The sequence below is a fragment of the Drosophila ficusphila genome, unplaced genomic scaffold, assembly GCF_018152265.1.
Source record: "Drosophila ficusphila isolate 14025-0441.05 unplaced genomic scaffold, ASM1815226v1 contig_412, whole genome shotgun sequence".
Lineage (NCBI taxonomy): Eukaryota > Metazoa > Arthropoda > Insecta > Diptera > Drosophilidae > Drosophila > Drosophila ficusphila.
Genome location: NW_025064326.1, coordinates 3,988,874 through 4,007,849, shown reverse-complemented (window position 1 = coordinate 4,007,849; position 18,976 = coordinate 3,988,874). Strand labels below are relative to the sequence as shown.

At 40.2% G+C, this 18,976-nt stretch overlaps 4 protein-coding genes across 4 annotated transcripts; 2 read left to right on the top strand and 2 right to left on the bottom strand.

Annotated features, from left to right (window-relative positions):
- Positions 1–5,307: 5,307 nt before the first annotated feature.
- LOC108094127 (thioredoxin domain-containing protein 5 homolog) lies at positions 5,308–5,886 on the bottom strand. The gene has a single exon (XM_017194549.2). It carries the CDS (start codon positions 5,874–5,876, stop codon positions 5,346–5,348), a length of 531 nt encoding a protein of 176 aa, XP_017050038.2. The 5' UTR covers positions 5,877–5,886; the 3' UTR covers positions 5,308–5,345.
- A 173-nt stretch (positions 5,887–6,059) lies between these two features.
- On the bottom strand, positions 6,060–6,576 carry LOC108094128. Its single transcript, XM_017194551.2, has one exon. It carries the CDS (start codon positions 6,507–6,509, stop codon positions 6,180–6,182), a length of 330 nt encoding a protein of 109 aa, XP_017050040.1. The 5' UTR covers positions 6,510–6,576; the 3' UTR covers positions 6,060–6,179.
- A 2,497-nt stretch (positions 6,577–9,073) lies between these two features.
- LOC108094148 (odorant receptor 22a-like) lies at positions 9,074–10,479 on the top strand. Its single transcript, XM_017194586.1, has 4 exons — positions 9,074–9,201; positions 9,259–9,897; positions 9,956–10,313; positions 10,370–10,479. Exons 1-4 carry the CDS (start codon positions 9,074–9,076, stop codon positions 10,436–10,438), a joined length of 1,194 nt encoding a protein of 397 aa, XP_017050075.1. The 3' UTR covers positions 10,439–10,479.
- A 544-nt stretch (positions 10,480–11,023) lies between these two features.
- Positions 11,024–12,401, top strand: LOC108094147 (odorant receptor 22a-like). The gene is given in 5 exon segments (XM_017194585.2): positions 11,024–11,151; positions 11,204–11,255; positions 11,257–11,843; positions 11,912–12,269; positions 12,326–12,401. Coding segments are annotated over 5 exon segments (1,194 nt in total). The 3' UTR covers positions 12,395–12,401.
- The last annotated feature ends 6,575 nt before the right edge of the window (positions 12,402–18,976 follow it).

The window sequence follows — 18,976 nt, the reverse complement described above, 5'->3', positions numbered from 1 at the left end:
CTGCCAGTGCCCTGAATAAATCCCCACAAAATATTTAACATTTAAATGGCCGAAAATTAACTGAAGCTGTCAGGCCATTCGGAAAGTGGGCGAAAAAAGTGGGAGGGCGAGGTGAGTGAAAGAACTTGCCACACAGTAAATGCGAAATAATCCACAAAAGCCGAAACGACAGCCCCGAAACACACAATGTGCAGTAAAAGTCGGGGAGCTAGCGACAACAAAAGCCAGGACTCTTGAATGGCTACCGAAAGGACCCAGCTGCTCCAAATCCCGCAAAGAGTCCGAAATATATATGAACCAAAGGGCCAGAGACTTAATCTGCTTTAAATGGCAAAGAGATTTCTGCGTTTGGAAGCCCTCCGCTTCTTCACCCGAAGAACGGCATTCATACGGCAAATATCAAGTGCATCATCATCATGGTCGTCGTCGTCATCAAGGAGCCAAAGGACAGGACAGTTTGCCAGAGAGCGGGACAAGGACGAGGCCAAAACTGCATTAACTTGCCCCCTGCTTAGAAATCGAGGAGCCAGTTCGCTCGGTAGCCTCAAAACTTGACAAATACACTGTGTAGATTATTTTTAAAGAAAAGAAACATCAACAACTCGAATTTTATGATATTAAAAAGATTATTATTATTAGTTTAAATAAGTTAAATAATAAGTAAATTATATTTTCTAACTTAAATAGTTATAGTTAAGGTCTTTTCAACAATTCGTTCAGTGCATCTGGAATGTCCTTGGCTCAAAACACAACATCGTTATTATCGCACTGAGCGCTGTAAAGTACCGAATAATCTACAGGATAATGAGCATGAATGAACGAGAACGCTTTTCGCTTCTATTTTTTTTAATTTTGTGTTTGTTTTGAATGAATATACCGAATATACTTTGAATGGTGAATGGCATTAAGAGCTGAGCGAGTTGAGGGTCTGAGACTCCGTCCTCAAGAGCACTTAAAGCGAGCTAAATCTGTTGAAAGCTTACTGAATGCCAGTTTAGAATGAAAAATAATAAAACATATTATACGAAGTTGTCAAAGCTTGTAAACGATGACAAATTTAGGGACATAAAAGGTAAAGAAGTGCAAAGGAGATACAATTTCACAAACTTCACTATGGTTATGAAAATTTTGCAAGTTTATTTAGTTGAAATACAATAACCTACATACATTGTTGACTTGTTTCTCTGCATTTAATTTAATTTTCTTTAATTAAAGCCAACACTCATGGCAATAAACAACGTGATTTCACATGACTTACCTTCTCTTCTGGCACCTAATGTCGAATGTTTTATGCCATTGAAAAGGGGCACATTCAAGTTGGAAAACCCATTTTCCGACATACCTATTTCCGGTCGTAGACTTTGCTCATGCATTTAATTTTATATTTCTCATATTTACATTGAATATTTATGGTGCAGAAGGCAGAGACACTGAGAGAGGAGAAGGACAAACTTTTTGCCATTTTGTCAACGTTTTTCAGAGTTTTTCCATATTTATTTTACTGTTTTTTGTTTTTTTTTGCAAGGACCAAACCAGAGCTAGTAGTTCATTAGTTTTCAACTGTGTTTGGCTGAAGCTATTTCTATTTTGCAGCTGCATGTGGCCAGAAACATCAGAGCATCGTTCCGGGCCATCAGGCAGGGTGCTATTCCTTTCAGGACCTGCTCCTCCTTTGGTTTTCCATTTGCCAGGCGCCTTCTGCTTTTCTCATGGCACAGTAATGTGAACAGACTGCGGCTGCTGCCTTTGGCTTTGTAATGAAAAGTTGTGGCAACTTGTTGTACGTCATGATTTGAACCCATTTCCTCCCTTCCATTGCCACCCCACTGCCTCCTGCACTTTTTTAGTTTCCGCCTGAAAGTTACACATGCTAATACAGAATGCAGTGATTTAAAGTTGAAACGGGTTCGAAATGAGACATTTCTATAAAATAATATAGTTGAAGTAGTATAAATTACCTGAGAGCTTTTTCATGGACTGAAACTATAATGTCGTACAGGTTTTACTATGAAAATATCATTATCGCTTTGTGAAGAGTATAAAGTGTGGAAAAATATGTCTGACATCCTAAGTGATTTTTCGTGTTTGCTAATCATTTTCATGTATTTCCTCGCCACACCAAAGGAAGGAACTTAGATGGCGCCATAGATATGTTAAGTACTCTGCATCCGGAAAAAATCTGACTGACGTACGCATTAAGTGTACAATAACAACAAATCAATAAGTAATGTGAATCTGACAACCTTTCCAAGGGAATTGGGGAGCATTTGCTGGGTTTACAAGCGTTTAGATACTGATACGAAAAAACAGCTTTAACTTTTCACTGGTCGATGCAAGAAGATTTTCCCTGCGAGTTCTTTGGCATTGCTTCCGAGTGGAAAAGTTTTGCCAATACTCAGTTCATTTTCCAGCATCCGCGAATGTGCATTTCTCTCTCTTAAGTCAAAAGTTATGATGTGATTCAAATAAAGTTTCCAATTGCTAGTCTTCTTCGGTTAGTTTTCGGTGTGGCATGCGAGTTCGATTTGGCCCAGAACTTTTACGGACTTTCAATACCAAATCATAAATTTCTGGCCACCGCATTGCATCATTGGGTAAATTGCTAAAGCAACAGCGGCCACTGAAATTGGGGAAACTACTCCATGTGTCGCACGTTCCCACTCTTTTCTGAACAGTTGAGGACATCAATTTACTTTTATTTTTCTCCATGTCTGTGGCTATGTTTTGGGGGCTGTGCAGAAAAGGGTTGTTTCTGAAGAAATAAAAAGTAGAGTAAAATGTAACGATAGCATGAATATCCTTTCTTTGGGGATTGACAATTTGCTTACTAAATAAAAATAAAAGGGTATAAGCTATAAATACATGTTAATTATAATTGTTAGTAAAAAAAAAACTATTCATAACTATTTATTGGATTTTCTTAATTTTTGTAACGTAAATACCATCAGTACTCTTAAGTTTGCAGGGTATTACAAAAAAGGGAAAATAACTTTCTTTCCTTTTTCCTTGCTCCCCACATCGATAAACTCAAACCTTGCTTGTCGATTCAATTCAATTGATTCAATTGGGATTGTATCGGCTTCGTTTTATGCTCGTTTTGGCCAACACATATTACGGGTTGGGTTCCGAACGCTTCTCGTTTCCCTGGACTTGGGAGCCTCTTCCCGAGTGCCTCATTTATCTGTTGGCCAAATGGTTCATGTCTCTATTTTACGTGTGTGGGGGACGTTTTTCGAAATGTAATGCTAGACGGTTGTAATTTTGTTATTTTTCAGTTTTTAGGTGCCCTTTTTATGAGCCGATAATGTTATTGGCGCTGGAATTTTATGAATCGACCATTTTTCTCTGGCCTGGTTATTTGATATTTTTCCTATGACTTGTTCAATTTGCATAAGAAATTGTGTCACGACTAGTTTCGTTACACTTCATTCCATTTCTTTTGTGCATATTTCAGCTGGCTTTCGTGGGCAAAATGGGAAGCGGACTACGCTCCGGATTGCCTGGAATTTTGGCTCACTTTGAGCTTGGCCTTTTCTTGCCGGTTCATCGTCTCCTTTCCACAGGATTCCTTTGTCTGAAGGACAAAATATTTTGCGATTTTGTGGATGGTTCCCACAGTGGTTTGGGAATAAATGGCCGTGGCATGGTATGCGGCTGGAATTTGATGTGTGTTTGATGATGGTCAGATGAAAGCTACTCGTCAGATCAGGTGGATTTTAAATTTGTTTTAAATTTTTGCATACTCAACACAAAGTTTAGTTTATATTAAACTCTTATATATTATATTTATATTAAATTACAGAAGCTACAAACTACAAATATTCAATACTTCAATTTTTGATTCAACTCATAACAAGGAGTAAAAATAGTGGTATTTAAGATTTTCGCAACAAGGGGAACCCATTGAAAAACTTTTCCCAAGAACTTTATGAAATTTTTCTCCACTTTTGCGTCTATTATTCTTAAGTAAATAACAACACGAGTCGGATACAAAAACTTTACTCGGTAGTTAACTCTTGCAGACCACAGTGCCTCACAGCAAGCCTCATGTGTGGGTGTACTTCTGTGAGCGACTGTCGGCATCGTCTGCACTTTGACAGTCGCACTGAGTTGCATTCCTGCCATTGAGCTATTTTGCTCGAGTGGCAACCGAAAGTTTCGAGCCAAAAATAAAAACTTTGCCCCGAGGAGGAAACTTCTGCGGACGGGGCTAACTTTTTGTTCTGTTTGGTGCTGCTCCGGATTAATATTTTCTTTGCCCGTCTTCAGTTTCAATTTTTTTCTGCATTCCTTGGCGTTTGCTTACTTTTTGCCTTGTTACTTATTTGTTGTTTCGCCTCCCTGGCACTTGAAATGCAATTTCTAAGAAAAATTCCTCTCAAGAGTATCAAATACACAACGGCGTGCTTTCCTTTATTTGTTTTTTCTTAGATTTGTCTAAGAACGTCATTGAACGTCAGTCAAGATTTTCACTTGAATGTATATTATAAATCAGGAAAATAACTTATCATAAATAAAATATAAATAATTTTGGAAATGGAAAAAATGATGGACTCTAAATTCTTTTGCATTTAGCTTACCTTCTAAAATATATTTTTTGGTATAACCTTGCACTACATAAAAGCTTTGTTTTTCTGGCTTAACAAACTTCTCCTCTTCAGATTCTTTCCCCCAAGAAAAACACCAACCACACCCAAAGAAGCGACATTTTAAATGGCGCACTAAATTACCGAAACACACCCACACAACATACACCAAATTTGCATGCTTACAACTTCCCCAGAAGTTCAAAGTTCGAATAGTTTATACCCGGCAATCAATCCTTCATTACGTCTTGCAACCAACGAGCAACTATCTTTTAATCTCAAATTTATCATTACCTGTTTTTAAAATCCTCTAAAATTAATCAAAGGGATGTCGCTTATTAAAACTTGTTGATGGTGAGCACTAAAACCCAACCAGATTTGGCCCTTCATGATGATCCTCTGAGCTTAACGACTAGTGGGTATAAGTGCAACTTACAGCCGAGAATACAATTTACGCCTCTCCAGGCATTTTTATGTGGTTCGCTGCTGCCGTTGGTGAAACTTTTTATAGCCCCCACAGCCCCAACGAATGCACTCTTGTTTTTGGTTTTTGGTTTTAACCACCCACATGTGTGCTGCCTGCATGAAATGTGCATTTGGTTGACAAAAGTTCTCTAACGTAATTAAAAGGGGTGCTCTTGAATTCTTAAACAGGAGGCAGGCGACTAACCGAAAAGAATACAACTTTTAAACATTACTACGATAATAAAAATAGTAATAATCAAACTCAAATTATTTTAATTATACGCATAATCAGTCTTACAGAACCAATTCAAGAAGTTTAAAGTGAAAATGTATCCTTTCTGCAGAAGAGTTGGTGTCATTCAACCTATTCATATCATTGACGAACTTTTTAAGGTCGCTGAAATTTTGGTCTCCATCATAATGGCGAACTTTGAATCCGTTCTCAAGCCATACTAAATTCGGTTCGTAGCGTAATTCGTAGTCCTTGCATATTAATTTTGCGAATTGACAGTTCAATTCAGCAAAACAAATGTTCCTCTTCAATTTCAAAGATTGGGCCAGGTCTGTCCAAATATTCTCAACTTTTCGGCAGCCAATGCAATTTGGCTCATAAAACTTAACGAAGAATATTCCACTTTTGGTGGTTTCGTAATAGTTCTCTGGTGCCAAAGAAAAAACTTTGCCAGGCGTACAGTCGTCCAGAGACCTTGGCTTTACAGCTTGGTTGGTAATTGAGGATCTGTTTTCGGATGAAGGTATTTCCGAATTAACTTTAGAAACCAGTAAAACTACTAGTAAATACAGAATGTACGAGAATTTAGGCATTGCTCTTGGCACTTTTCTCAAAGATAGTTTGATTTCTATTTGAAACTTTCCCTTTTCAAATTTTAACTATGTCCATAAACATAAAATTGAAAAATAAAAAAAAAAAACACCTTTTTGATTATAGTTTTTAATTATTAAAAAATTTGATAGACTAAGTAAGATAAGTTCGGTTTTAGAAACTTGAGGAAATGTTGGCTTACAATCTAATTTCACATGCTCAGAGTATGCAAGAATAGTTGGGTGTGTGTATGATATCCGAAAGAGTTTTAAGTAAAGTATTATGAGATCCTTTTGAGTCAGTCCTTAGTGCCACTGGTCTCCTTCGTTGAGTTTCCGGGGATCGATGTTGAGTCCCAGTTTCTCCAGCTTGCGCACCTTCCTCATTTGCTTGGTCAACCGCCGCTTGAAGTTGATCTCCTGGTTGAGATTCATGATCTCCATGGTGTCGTACTGCCGGATGTTCTTGATGGTCTGCAGAATGAGGTTGTCCGTGAGGTGCAGCTTGATGGTGGACATCTTCATGAACGGAGCATCACGTCGTCGCAGTTCCTCCCTGTATGCAAATAGGGTGTAGTGAAGCGATGGCAGCGAAGGCAGAGGACGCTCCAGTTGGGGGAAAAGTAGCTCGGCCATTGTGTAAATAGATTCGAGATGATTTGAGAGGATCTGAGTGCTGCGGAAAGATCTGTTCGCTTTGAGTGTACAGAGTGCAGTGCTGTCTGAGGTAAGATGCTTCTGATTTTTATACCTATTTTCCTGGCTACCTGCTCGGGATTTAGGAATTTTTTCGACTTTTCTGGGGAATCCTTGGCAGATGGCGCTAGATGATTTAGCTACCTGCTAGGGCAGCTGCAAGTGACGTTTTCTCTTGAGCACGCGATTAAACAGGGATTTCCTTATCCTGCAAAAATATTTTATGCAGCTCCCGTACAGTCTGACTTCAATATGTGTGTCTTAGGAAAAATGTGTTTTAAAATGTATCTCTATTTCCTGTTTTTGTTTCATAAATACTACATATTAAGAATGTTTAAAAAGCAATTTACTTGAGTTGGCAAAGCTTAAGTTCACTAGAAGTCTGGCTTGGTTCGGTGATATAATTTTAATGAGCTCGCGACCTAGAAAACAAGTGCAAGACAGGCAGAAAAAAAGGAGAGAAAGACATTTTTCCCATTCATTCCATCTCATTTTGGTGCAGTTTTACGGCCATTTGAAATTGTTCTCCTTTGAGTCCGTTTGAGCCGTGTCCTGCTGCCTGAAATCGCAATTAAAATAAATTGCATTCACTCAAAGGATTGACGACAACTAAGGGCCATGTGAGAATTGGTCAAAGGTTTAACTTGAAAAAATATTAAATAGAATTGCACTTTTGCACATTAATTAATTTTGCTGCCTGGAGAACTCTCGACAGTCAAATACAATTTAATTTCCGCGAAAAGTATTTTTTTAAATGACTAATTTGTGAAACAACATAACTTATATACATATTAGGTAAATAGTAAACATTACACATCTATTTGTTGTTTCATAAACCTTTTATTATTTAACGTGGAAATCAGGATTTCATGTAGTTTTATATAATAAATACCATTTCATTTATCATTAAAATTCGGTCATTAAATTTATGTTGATTTATATGGCGCGTTTTTCCGCGTAAACATATTGTAAATTAGTCGAACAAATGTCGCTGTTTAATTAGGCAGAATATTTCAATTACGCTGGTGTTGGTGTCACCGCCGCAGACCGAATTGAAAATTTTGTCACTGAGTAGCAAGCTCATTAAAATCGAGAATTTAATTTATAATTTATATATTTCGGGGTTTTCTGCATCATAGAATGCGGTTGGTTTGCTTATGTCATAATTTTGTCTGTGGATCATACAATTGTGGGCAAAACCATTGGAATATTTTGTGGTGGCGATGAGAACACAAATTCAACAGTTTAACAACAATGAACGAGGTGTTCCTGGGACAAGAAAAAATTAAACGTAAAAAAATATATCTTTTATGTGACAATGAAGCCCTTATTTAAGAAGTAAAAACACGGCTACGTTTTTTTTGTAGGAAACGAGTAAGTAGGGTAATTATCTTTAAAATTCCGACCCTTCATCAGCGGCCAGAAAAAATGTTAAATATTCCGATTAATTAAGGGAGCTGACAAAAGATGCAGGGCACATTGGCGGCTTCGCTCCTGTGAATGCATTTAAATTGCACGTGTTTGGAGGTTCTTTCTGTGCATGTTTGCCTGGATGTCTGTCCTCAACGCCAATGAGTCAATATTATTATGGTCGACGGTTCACGCTCTCGGTGAAATGGCAAAAGGGGAAATGGCCGCAAAGCGCTGGCAAAAATGCTTTCAATTAATTAAACACCCGAAAAGCACGGCTATAATGAGAATGCAATGTGCTGTACAAAGAGCGCCAAAAAGGGGTTGTTTGGGCGAGGGGAAACCCATATCGGGTCACTCGACCAACTCAATCAACAATGATGCCAATACACAGGACCCGCAGTACACGTCCAGAAATCCTTTTTGAAACTTTAAGCCATTAAAAGCTTTTCCAAAAAATAAATCTATTTGTAGAAAAGTTTTATTCTGCATGTTTGTCTATTAAATAAAGTAGACATATTTTTGAACTAAAATACAATATTTTTTTGTCAAGTGCAGACTGTGGCTTGCAACTCATTAATAATACAGATAATGTGTTTGCCGGCAATCATTTTTTGGTTGCATGCCGTCGCGGTGGCTCTGATTAACACCGCCAATGGTAAATGCAATGACAGACGAAAAGGCAGCGATTGGTGGGCGGGGAAAGAGGGTTTTATTCAACATTCGACAATGAAGCGATACAGGCGAATTAATGTCAATTTTGGTTATGTTTTACTTGGTTAATGGCATGTTAAGGTCTCGCCAGTTGATCGGTTTCTCAGGGAAAGTGTATCATAATTGCATGCAGATGAAAAGTAAATTGCGATGGATTTAATAAACTTACAGAGCAGTGCAGAAAGGGTTTAATGGGTTATTTATAGCTTAAGCGAATTCGGTATTGCCCGATCAATAGTTAAATAGTTTCCGAGGACACCACAAATCTAAGACGGAAATAAAAAAACCCAAGTCATGTAAAGCAACCACAACAGACTTCGCCCTATAAAAGGCAACTATTTAAGGACGAGCCTAATAGTCAGCAGACAACCGAGGACAAGATGTTGAGTAAGTTGTTTCCCCACATCAAGGAAAAGCCGTTGGAGGAAGAGGTTCAGTCGCGAGATGCCTTCATCTACTTGGATCGCTGCATGTTGTCGGTGGGATGGACAGAACCGAAAGACAAAAGGTAATCAATCAATCAAAATAAATTGAAACTCTTCCTGTTTAATTGCTGAACTTAAAGACTGAGGCTGCTCTACCACCTGTGGACATTTTTATTGGTCATAATGATTTTCATTTACCTGCCCATCTCGATGAGCGTTGAGTTAGTGAGGCGATTCAAGAGCTTCTCCGCGGGCGAGTTTCTCAGCTCACTGGAGCTCCTAGTAGACATATACGGATGTTCCATCAAGTCCGTTTGCAACATGATTGGATACAAGAAGAGGCAGGAGGCGAAGCGATTGCTGGACCGACTGGACGAGAGTTGTGTTCAGGCCGAGGAGAAGGCCATTGTGCGACGCTATGTGGCATGGGGAAACCTTTGCTACATCATGTGCCACATTTTGTACTGGAGCTTCGTGACCCTGAACTTTATATACTTTGTGCTTAATAGACGTCATGCCTGGAGTATGTACTTTCCCCTGGTGGATTCCGATCAGATGTTTCTAGCCACGAGCATTGCGGAACTAGTAATGATAACGCTGTGCGTGACCATGAACCAGTGCTCGGATGTGTGTCCTTTGGCCTACATGCTGATGGCTAGATGTCACATAATCCTTCTCAAGAAACGGCTGAGAAGTCTCCGATCGACGCCCGGAAAGGAAGAAGATGAGTACCTGGAGGAACTAACCAGCTGCATCAAGCAACATCTTTTGATAATGAAGTATTCCTGAAGAGTTTATTAAGTCAAAACGTTCGTTTATGTATACACTAATATTTAGGTATTTCAGGGCTATGGGTACCGTATTTTCGCGCACCATTTTCGTGCAGTTTCTAATTATCGGGATCATCTTGGGTCTGGCGATGATCCACATAATGTTCTTCTCAACACTTTGGACCGGAATCGTACTTTCTCTTTTTATGTTCGATGTGTGCATGCAGACGTCCCCTTTTTGCTATCTGTGCAACATGGTTTTCGACGACTGCCAGGAACTCTCCGACTGTCTGTTTCAATCGGACTGGATCACAGCAGACCGCCGATATAAGACCACTTTGGTGTACTTTCTTCACAATCTGCAACAACCTGCTATTCTTTTGGCTGGTGGAGTGTTCCCCATTGGCATGAAAACAAATTTATCAGTTCGTTTGATATTTATACACTTCAGAGCTTGGGTTAATTTATTGTTTACTTATAGATGGTCAAGTTGGCCTTCTCTGTGGTGACCATCGTTAAGCAATTCGACCTGGCCGCGCAGTTTTCATAAGAGGGAAGGCTCAAAAAATATTTAATTGTAATGTAAATGAACAAAAAACATTACAAGATCTCGACTAATAAAGCTAACTAGATTTGCATTAGACGTTTGTTTTGCTTCTTGGCTAGGGTTTTTATTTTTTCAAGCTCAGAGGCGTTCTTTAAACGCAACGATACAATAAAATGTTGAACTAGGGTTCCTAAAACCTAAATATCGATATGCCTTAATTTACTTTATATGCGGGTTGGGCCGAAATGGGTGAAAAGGGGCAAAATAAAATAGCATTTGTCCAAAATCGGACAATAAAGCGAAACAAAACGTCGATTTGATTTTACTTGGGTTTTGACATGTTAACTTCTCGTCAGTGAACTGTTTTTCTGGGAAAGTGTACATCAAAATTGAGTGTAGATAAAAAAGTTTTAAGGTTAAATTAAAATTTAAGCGAGTGAAAAACCAATGCTCAATAAATTTTTAAACAGTTTCAAACTGAATTTTACAAATCCGTCAAGTCATGTGGGACCACCACATTAGGGATTTCCATATAAAAGGCGACTATTAAAGGACGAGCTTAATAGTCAGCAGACAACCGAGGACAAGATGTTGAGCAAGTTGTTTCCCCGCATCAAGGAAAAGTCTTTGGAGGAAGAGGTTAAATCGCGAGATGCCTTTATCTACTTGGATCGCTGTATGTTGTTCATGGGCTGGACAGAACCGAATGACAAAAGGTAGTAGAAAGCAAACAATCAAAATAATTGATTATTATTTAACTTTTTAAAGATGGAGGCTGCCGTACTTCCTGTGGTCAGTTTTTTTGGTGCGCGTTGATTTATATTTACATGCCGTTCGCGATGACCGTTGAGTACGTCAGGGGATTCAAGAGTTTCTCGGCGGGCGAGTTTCTCAGTTCCTTTGAGATCGGGGTAAACGTGTACGGAAGCTCGATCAAGTGCTCTTGCATCATGCTTGGCTACAAGAAGATGCAGAAGGCGAAGCGATTGCTGGACCAACTGGACGAGAGTTGTGTTCAGGACGAGGAGAAGATCACTGTGCGTCGCTATGTGGCATTGGCAAGCTTGTGTTACATCATATATCACATTCTGTACTCAAGCTTCGTGGCATTGAACTTTTTTTACTTTCTGACCATAAGAAGCCACGCCTGGAGGATGTACTATCCTCTGGTCGACTCCGATGATATGTTTTTTCTCTCAAGCATCGCGGAGGGCATTATGATGACGGTGTGCGTGACAATGGATCAGTGCTCGGATGTGTGTCCTTTGATGTACACGCTGATGGCTCGATGCCACATAACCCTTCTCAAAAAACGGCTAAGGAATCTGCGATCGGTGTCCGAAATGACCGAAGATGAGCATTTTGTGGAACTAACCAATTGCATCAAGCAACATCGTTTGATATTGGAGTAAGACAGAAGAGTTTATTAGGTCAAACTGTATAAATTTATATACTTTAATATACTCTTACATTTAGCTATTTCAAGGCTTCGGGCTCCGTATTTTCGCGCACCGTTTTCGTGGAGTTCCTTTTGATCGGCGTAGTCTTGGGCCTCTCGATGATCAACCTAATGTTCTTTTCTACCCTTTGGACTGGATTCGTCACTTGTCTGTTTATGGTTGACGTGTGCATGGAGACGTTCCCTTTTTGTTATGTATGCAACATGATTTTCGATGATTGCCAGGAACTCTCCGACTGCGTGTTTCAATCAAATTGGGTGTCCGCAGAGCCTCGGTATAAGTCCACTATGGTGCACTTTCTTCACAACCTACAACAGCCCGTTGTTCTTCTGGCTGGAGGAGTGTTCCCCATTTGCTTGCAAACCAATTTATCTGTCGGTGGCTCATTTATTTACTGTAGAGTTTGAATTAATCAACTGATTTCTTGTAGATGGTGAAGTTGGCCTTCTCTGTGGTGACCATCATCAAGCAATTCGACCTTGCTGCAAGGTTTCAATGAAAGGCGGAAGCTAAAAAATAAATTAAATCTGTAGTAAACAATAAACATTTTTAGATCTGGTAGTGGAACAGCTAACTAAAATTTTATTTTATTTTATTTCCTTTACTTCTCGACTCTGAGTTTTTTTGCGACAACAAGGGTTAAGAATAAAAACACTATCGCGTTTCGCTTTAATTTACTCCGTTCCGCAAGCTCGACAATAAAGCGCGACTTAAAGTTGGGCCAGTAAATCTATTAAGGCCATCTCCCTCGCACATAAAGGCGCCTCGAGCGTGCTGTCTCTTTCGCGCCGCTGTCCACTTAATAAAGTGCAAACAGCCAAGTGATTATTTCACAGCTATTGTTCGAAAAGGATGCGGGTTGGGCCGCGAAGGGGTGACAGGGGATGGAAGGGGCCGAAAGGGGCGTAGTTTGGGGAGGGGCCAACAAAAGGATTGGCGTTATAGCCAAGGATGCGAAGCAGAACACCCGAAACATATAAAAGCACCAAGAACACAATAACGAGAAGCGCGAAAAAAATTGTGCAGCGCGAATAAAAAATGTAACTAAGAAAGTGTGTACAATGGAGTAAAAGAGAAAAAAAGAGGCCGAGCAGTAGAGAGATAGAGGGAAAGAGAGGGGAGATGGGTCAACTGCAGGAGAAATTTACGAGCTGCTTTATTGCACTCACCCAAACACACACACACCACTGCGGAAACGGTCACGCACCCACACACACGCAGGATATTCAGATCCCTTACACCCACTCACGCAGATTTCACTCTCACTTTCCTTTTTGCGAGTCCTTTGATACATCTTTGTTACAAATTGAAAGTCTTAAACCGTCTTTCGACAATAAAAATGTAAAACAAATAAATCAAATTAAATTTAAGTATTGAATGTTGCATATGTTTTGTTGATTTATTGGAAATTTAATATAGTTAATTTTTATACCTTCTAACCTAACTATGATAGCTTCCCTTTCCCCTCTTATCGATCAACAAACCCACGTTGGAAAGCATTATGCAAATGTTGTTGCCGAATCCCGACTAAACCTTGCAAGGTCGCTTTCCCAAAAAAAACTCACAAATTAGCGCTCATCATCAATCAAATGCCGGGTTAGCAGCTCCAGCCGAGGTCAATGGGGCGAAATGCTGACGCTAATTGCAATTTGTGGTTTCAGCCAGCTGCAAGTGGAGCGGCAGCAACCAGTCGAGATACAGTCGAGTGTATGCACAATGTACCTGCCCTATGCTCCCCTCCAAACATCGTTTGCACTCGAGAAGCCGATGATGGATTTTGGCCTTTAGTGCCGCGAAGCCGAAAAACCGCATCGACATCACAGCCATCTTCTCCCTGTTCCCGGCAAATTCGATTGAAGGAAGTTCGAGACTCTGTCGATAACCAGGTAAACTCAATCAGCGGAGCCCAGGTAGCCGACATCAGGTGTGCATATTCAAATCAGGTGCCCAGGACTCGCGTTGCGGGTTCCTGCTTAAGGACCTCGTCTGTCTCGTGTGTTTTCTTTGATCTGCGGCCTTTAAATGTTTTTCGCGGAACTCGTATAAAATATTCAACAACATTTTTCATTTGAATATTTTTATGAATCGTGCAGGTAATTTGAAGCTGGTGGATTTCGAATATGTTATTGAAGGAAATGTACCTTCATCAGGGTTAGAAATTTGAAAGGGATGTAATACCTGTAAGCATCAGTTAAAAGTTGCATATTTTTCAAATTAAATTTTGGTTTAAAATGGTTATTCTCAATATTGCCAATATTTCTGCTTATAATTTTTGTACACATTTTCAGCAAGCTGATCAAGACTCTGTCCTTTCACAAGTGACTTGCAGAAAAGCTATAAACTTATTTTAATTATTTAGCGGTGGGTACATCACATGGCTCCCATATATCTTTTCCCAGAGAAATTAGAACACCCTGAGCTGTACTTTTTACCCTGCTGGCGATAAACAGCGTTTAATACATAAATTGGAAAATACACAAGCTTACAGGCAGAAAGTGGCCAAGTCATGGCAGATGGCAAAGGAAGTCGTGACTGTGGGATCGGCTTTCGCTGACTTTGCACCTCTTTCAAGGCAAACCGAGTCCTGCTGCCATATTCAAGCAGTACTTGTGGCATTTAAGGCATGCGGCACACGCTGCGTATGAGCTATTTTCTTAAGGCAGTTGCTTCCTTTAACCTTTTGGCCTTCCTTTTGTTCCTTCTGTCTGAGTGAATGTGTGCCACGTGTGGCATGTGTAGCATGCAGTGCCTCCATTCGGCCCGTTCCTGTCTCATTGAAAGCATCTGTGAGTTATTTTTATAGAGCTACTTTATGCCCCTTTATCTGTGGATGAAAACTCGAGCCACAATAACGTGGCACAAAAATGTGCCATCTACTTGCTTGATTACCTTAATTCGTATGTATGACTAGCCTATTTTAGGAAAAGTATTTAAGAAGCCTTATCGGTATTTGGAAGAGAAATCTAAGAATAGATTTATCTTTTTGGGATTTATTATGAAACTCTCTTTAACAAGTAAAAAATGAAAACGAAGCGCTCATTTCCCCATTGAAACCGATAATCACTTCGTCCTTTTTTAGAAAAGAACCTCTAATTTATTTCTGCGCCATTATTTATAGCTTGTTACGAGTAGTAATCAAATCGCTTTTGAGAGCTTCTATCTAGACAAATTACCCGGCCACTCATCTATTTTAGTTTTTTAATTAAAGCGAGGGCTGCAGCCCCGGAAGTTGTGGGAGTGGATCGGGATGTCCCAAAACATTTGCCAGACGCATCGGACATAAATCAAGTGAACGAGAACGGCTCCGACATGGACATGGCAGGACAACAAGTCCAACAAAGCTGCTGCCCCAGACTCGATAGTCCTTTTCGCTTTTCCCATGGTCACACAGAAATTTGTGAATTGCAGTTGCCCGGAATCGGGAATCCAGGGGAGTCCTTCGGAGTGGAGACTATTCCCCCCCGAGGGCAATGGCAAAGTTTTTGGCGCAGAACTAACGAGCATCAGTGTAAACTGTCGTCGCTGTCGTCGTCGATGGTTGTTGCAGTTGCCCTTCTGGTTGTTCCTCCAGTTTCTCATTAAACTTCAAAAATTGTATACAAAGTTTCCGAAGCAGTTGGGTTAAAGGGTCATGTCGAAATGGTGCATAGCTAATCAAGGATTATGATAGGATCCCAATCAGTAATTAATTTTTTATGGCTTAATCTTAACTAGCAATAAAATACACCACCAGCGTTGCAAATTCTTAATTTTTTCTCAGTGCAAAACCCATTTATTTTTCATGTTCCAATGCCTGTGTTAGCCACATCCATGGCTCATTTAAAAGACAACGATATCCTCTCGAGCCCCAAATATTCAACTGACGTCAACTTGCTCCTTTTAGCCAAAGGATTCCCACTGGTCCAATGCCATACAATGCACCACATCCGTAAAGTTCTGGCTGGAAAAATCGCTTCAACTTTTGTTTTACGCACTATCCCTTTGTCTTCTGCAAAATATTCGCCAGAGACTCCAGCCGAAAAGTATGCAACTACACAATGCAACTAGAAATCGCAGCTGCAGGCGAAAAAGGAGACGGGTCCTTTTCCCTTCGTCCTGGGGCGTGTTGTGAGCAAACTTTTGCAACATTTATCTTCGTTATTATGACGCTCGAATGGGCTATCAGCGCAAAAGTGGAGCGGCTGCTAAATATTTGGCCAGGCGGCGGAAATGCATAAAGGCTAAACCCAGAGACGATGGGATAAGAATAAGAAGAATGTTCTTAATGCGGCGATTCAACCACTTTTCTTCTTCCTGTCTCCCAATGCGTTGTGTCTAAAAATGTTTCAAGTTGTCAAACGTGCTGAGCTTCTGGGCGACGAATTTCCGGTGATGAGAACTATTACAATCCAAAATTTTTCTTTCTTCTACAAAACGAACGCAAAAAAAAAAATATAAACATATATAGATATATATTGCTCTTATAATTTTAAACCAAATAAATATTAAGTATTTTTTTGTTATTCTCTTTTGTAGAATCCTGTCGCATCTCTGCTAGAAGTAATAACTCCCACCATCGGTGCATTCAGTAATATTGGAGCAGACAAAGCGCAGTTTCCCAGCTGCGAGAAAGGCATTGCAGCTCGGCAGTTGCAAACGGGATGGCAATGGCAACTTTTTCCTGCACTTAATTAGTTTGGGCATAAGTGGAGCAGAAAAAGTTGTTCGCCAAGATGACAGTGGGAGGCGGAGAGCCTCCAGTGGGTTTGTCAACTGTCCCCGAGTCCTTGCTGTTATCCTCCCTTTGGCTGTTTTGTGTGCGAACGCAGCCAAGGAAATTGCCTCATAAATGTTCATTACCCAAACTCTGTGTGTGCGTGTGTGTGTGTGCTTTTCGGGTATTCCGTATTTGGATGGATTTTGTATGGCGACATGTGCGCAATTTCCCCCTTTTCCCAAGCCGAAAATTACGCTGCATTCGTACAGGAAATGTGGTGCAATAAATTTTTGTTTAATTTCAGGGAAGGAAAAAAGGATTTTTACTCATTTGAACTGCCCAACATCCGTTGCTCATTTTCCGCACCACCTAAAACCTAATCAGGGCCTATTAATCATACGCACTGTTGGTCGCATTTTGCCTGACAAATTGCCCGATCCCCGGATTTTCTCACAGTGTCAAATAATGTTGGCATTTCCTGGACCTCACGACCCCAGCCTCATTCTCATTCTCCGCCACAGAGAGAGAAACACAAAAGTATCTCGCATACGCGCAGCAATTCAAAAATATTAAGTGCCGCAGTTAGGCAAGTACTTAGTGGCAACAACAGAGGCTAAAAGGGGCGGCTGAGGCGGCTAAATGCCAGTCAAACAATGTGCAAACAATGGAAACCCAGTCGAAAGAAAAGCTGAAGGCACGCCTGAAAATGAGCCCGCAAAATATGGCTCACAAATAGGCGAATCGATGGCGAGGGGAGGAGATAAAGTCGGGGAAAGTCTACAGTTGAGAAAACAGAGATGAGAGCGTGATCAAAATTTTTAAGGCAAAAATAAAACCTTTTTATTAAACTACTAGAGGTCCTGTGTCCGCTTCGCTGGTCAACACAATTTAACAACATAAAAGTCAATGTTGCAACATTTTTTTAAATATATGGAAGTATAGAAAGATGGTGATTTAACACTTTTCCAGTTTGACTTTTCCACTTGCGCAGCACAATCCAGCCGTTTCTCTTTTAAAATTGAAAGCACTGCAATATCGGTATATAGTCGCCATTGGTCCAATATCTAAATTTTCATTATCACTGTAGTTCGCAGTGGGGTCATATTGGAATGCCAAGCGATTGAATGATGCTAATGATCTCCATGTGCTCATTTGTCTTTCTTCGCTTAAGTTTTGTGAATATACTGGCTGCTGGCTTGGATGTCTGCGGCCAATGTTTGCACGTCGTCCTCTAAGCATTTTGGACTATGGACAGAGTGGTGAATTTATCCTCAAATGCACGATCCACATAATTTTCACAGTTCAACTTAAATTAAATAATAAAAATTCTTTTTTTTCACAATTTCACAGTGAACACAAAAATTGAGTTAAAATGCTATGGGAGCGTGTTTGTCAGTTTGATGAGGTAGCAACTCACTTTATATGCGACAATATTGCAATTTTCTTACGGATCCCTAATTTTTTCAAAATAAATTATAGCCTATTTAACTATACGATAATATAGCTTTCTATCGGTGAAAGATTTTTTTAAATCGGACCAGTAGTTCCGGAGCCTATTCCCTGCAAACAAACAAACAAACAAACAAACAAACAAACAAACAAACAAACAAATTTTACCTCTTTATAATATTAGTATAGAAAGTATAGATAAGTTGACACAAATTATGAGTATCAAAATACTTTTCTTTATTGTTTATTGTACCATATAGACCATAATAAAACTATGATTATATATTATGTATAAGACTTTGAAAAGGCAAATCACGTGCCCACCCCGAACTCGAACTGGCTGCTCTAAAAGTGGAGGACCAGCAGGACAAACCAATTGAGACCGGGAGTTGGGAGCAGCATCCAGCGCTGTTTTGGGGCTACGTTTGTCGGAACTGTCACATTAAAATGGATGATTTATTTGCGCCCCTAATTTATTGCGCCACAGTCACCGGCCGCGTTTCGCTTCGGAGTGGCAAAGAACAGGATATTGAGTACGCGTAATGCATGAGCGAGTGAACGCCGGAACGTGGGAATGGGGAGAGCGGGAAACGGAAAGTGGGAAGCGGAGAAGAAGGAATGTGGAATGGGAACAGGACCAACGAACTCTCGACGGGGGGGCGGCGACCGGAAATGGGGGTGTGGCAAGCTAATATAATGAATTTTACACGACACCAGCGCACTTGGCACTTAATAATCGCATTAGGGCGCTAAGCAGCTGAATGACAGAGCGGAACGGAAGGGAAACCGCAACTGGGGGAAGTCCCGAACCCCCGCTTCCGTTTCGTTCCGCTTTGTTCCGTTCCCCCGGCTTCTTATCGGCGCCGTAATGTTTTATTGTCTTGCTTATTGCTACAAATGAGGGGATACTTTCCTCTCCTCTGTGGGGTTCTTTAT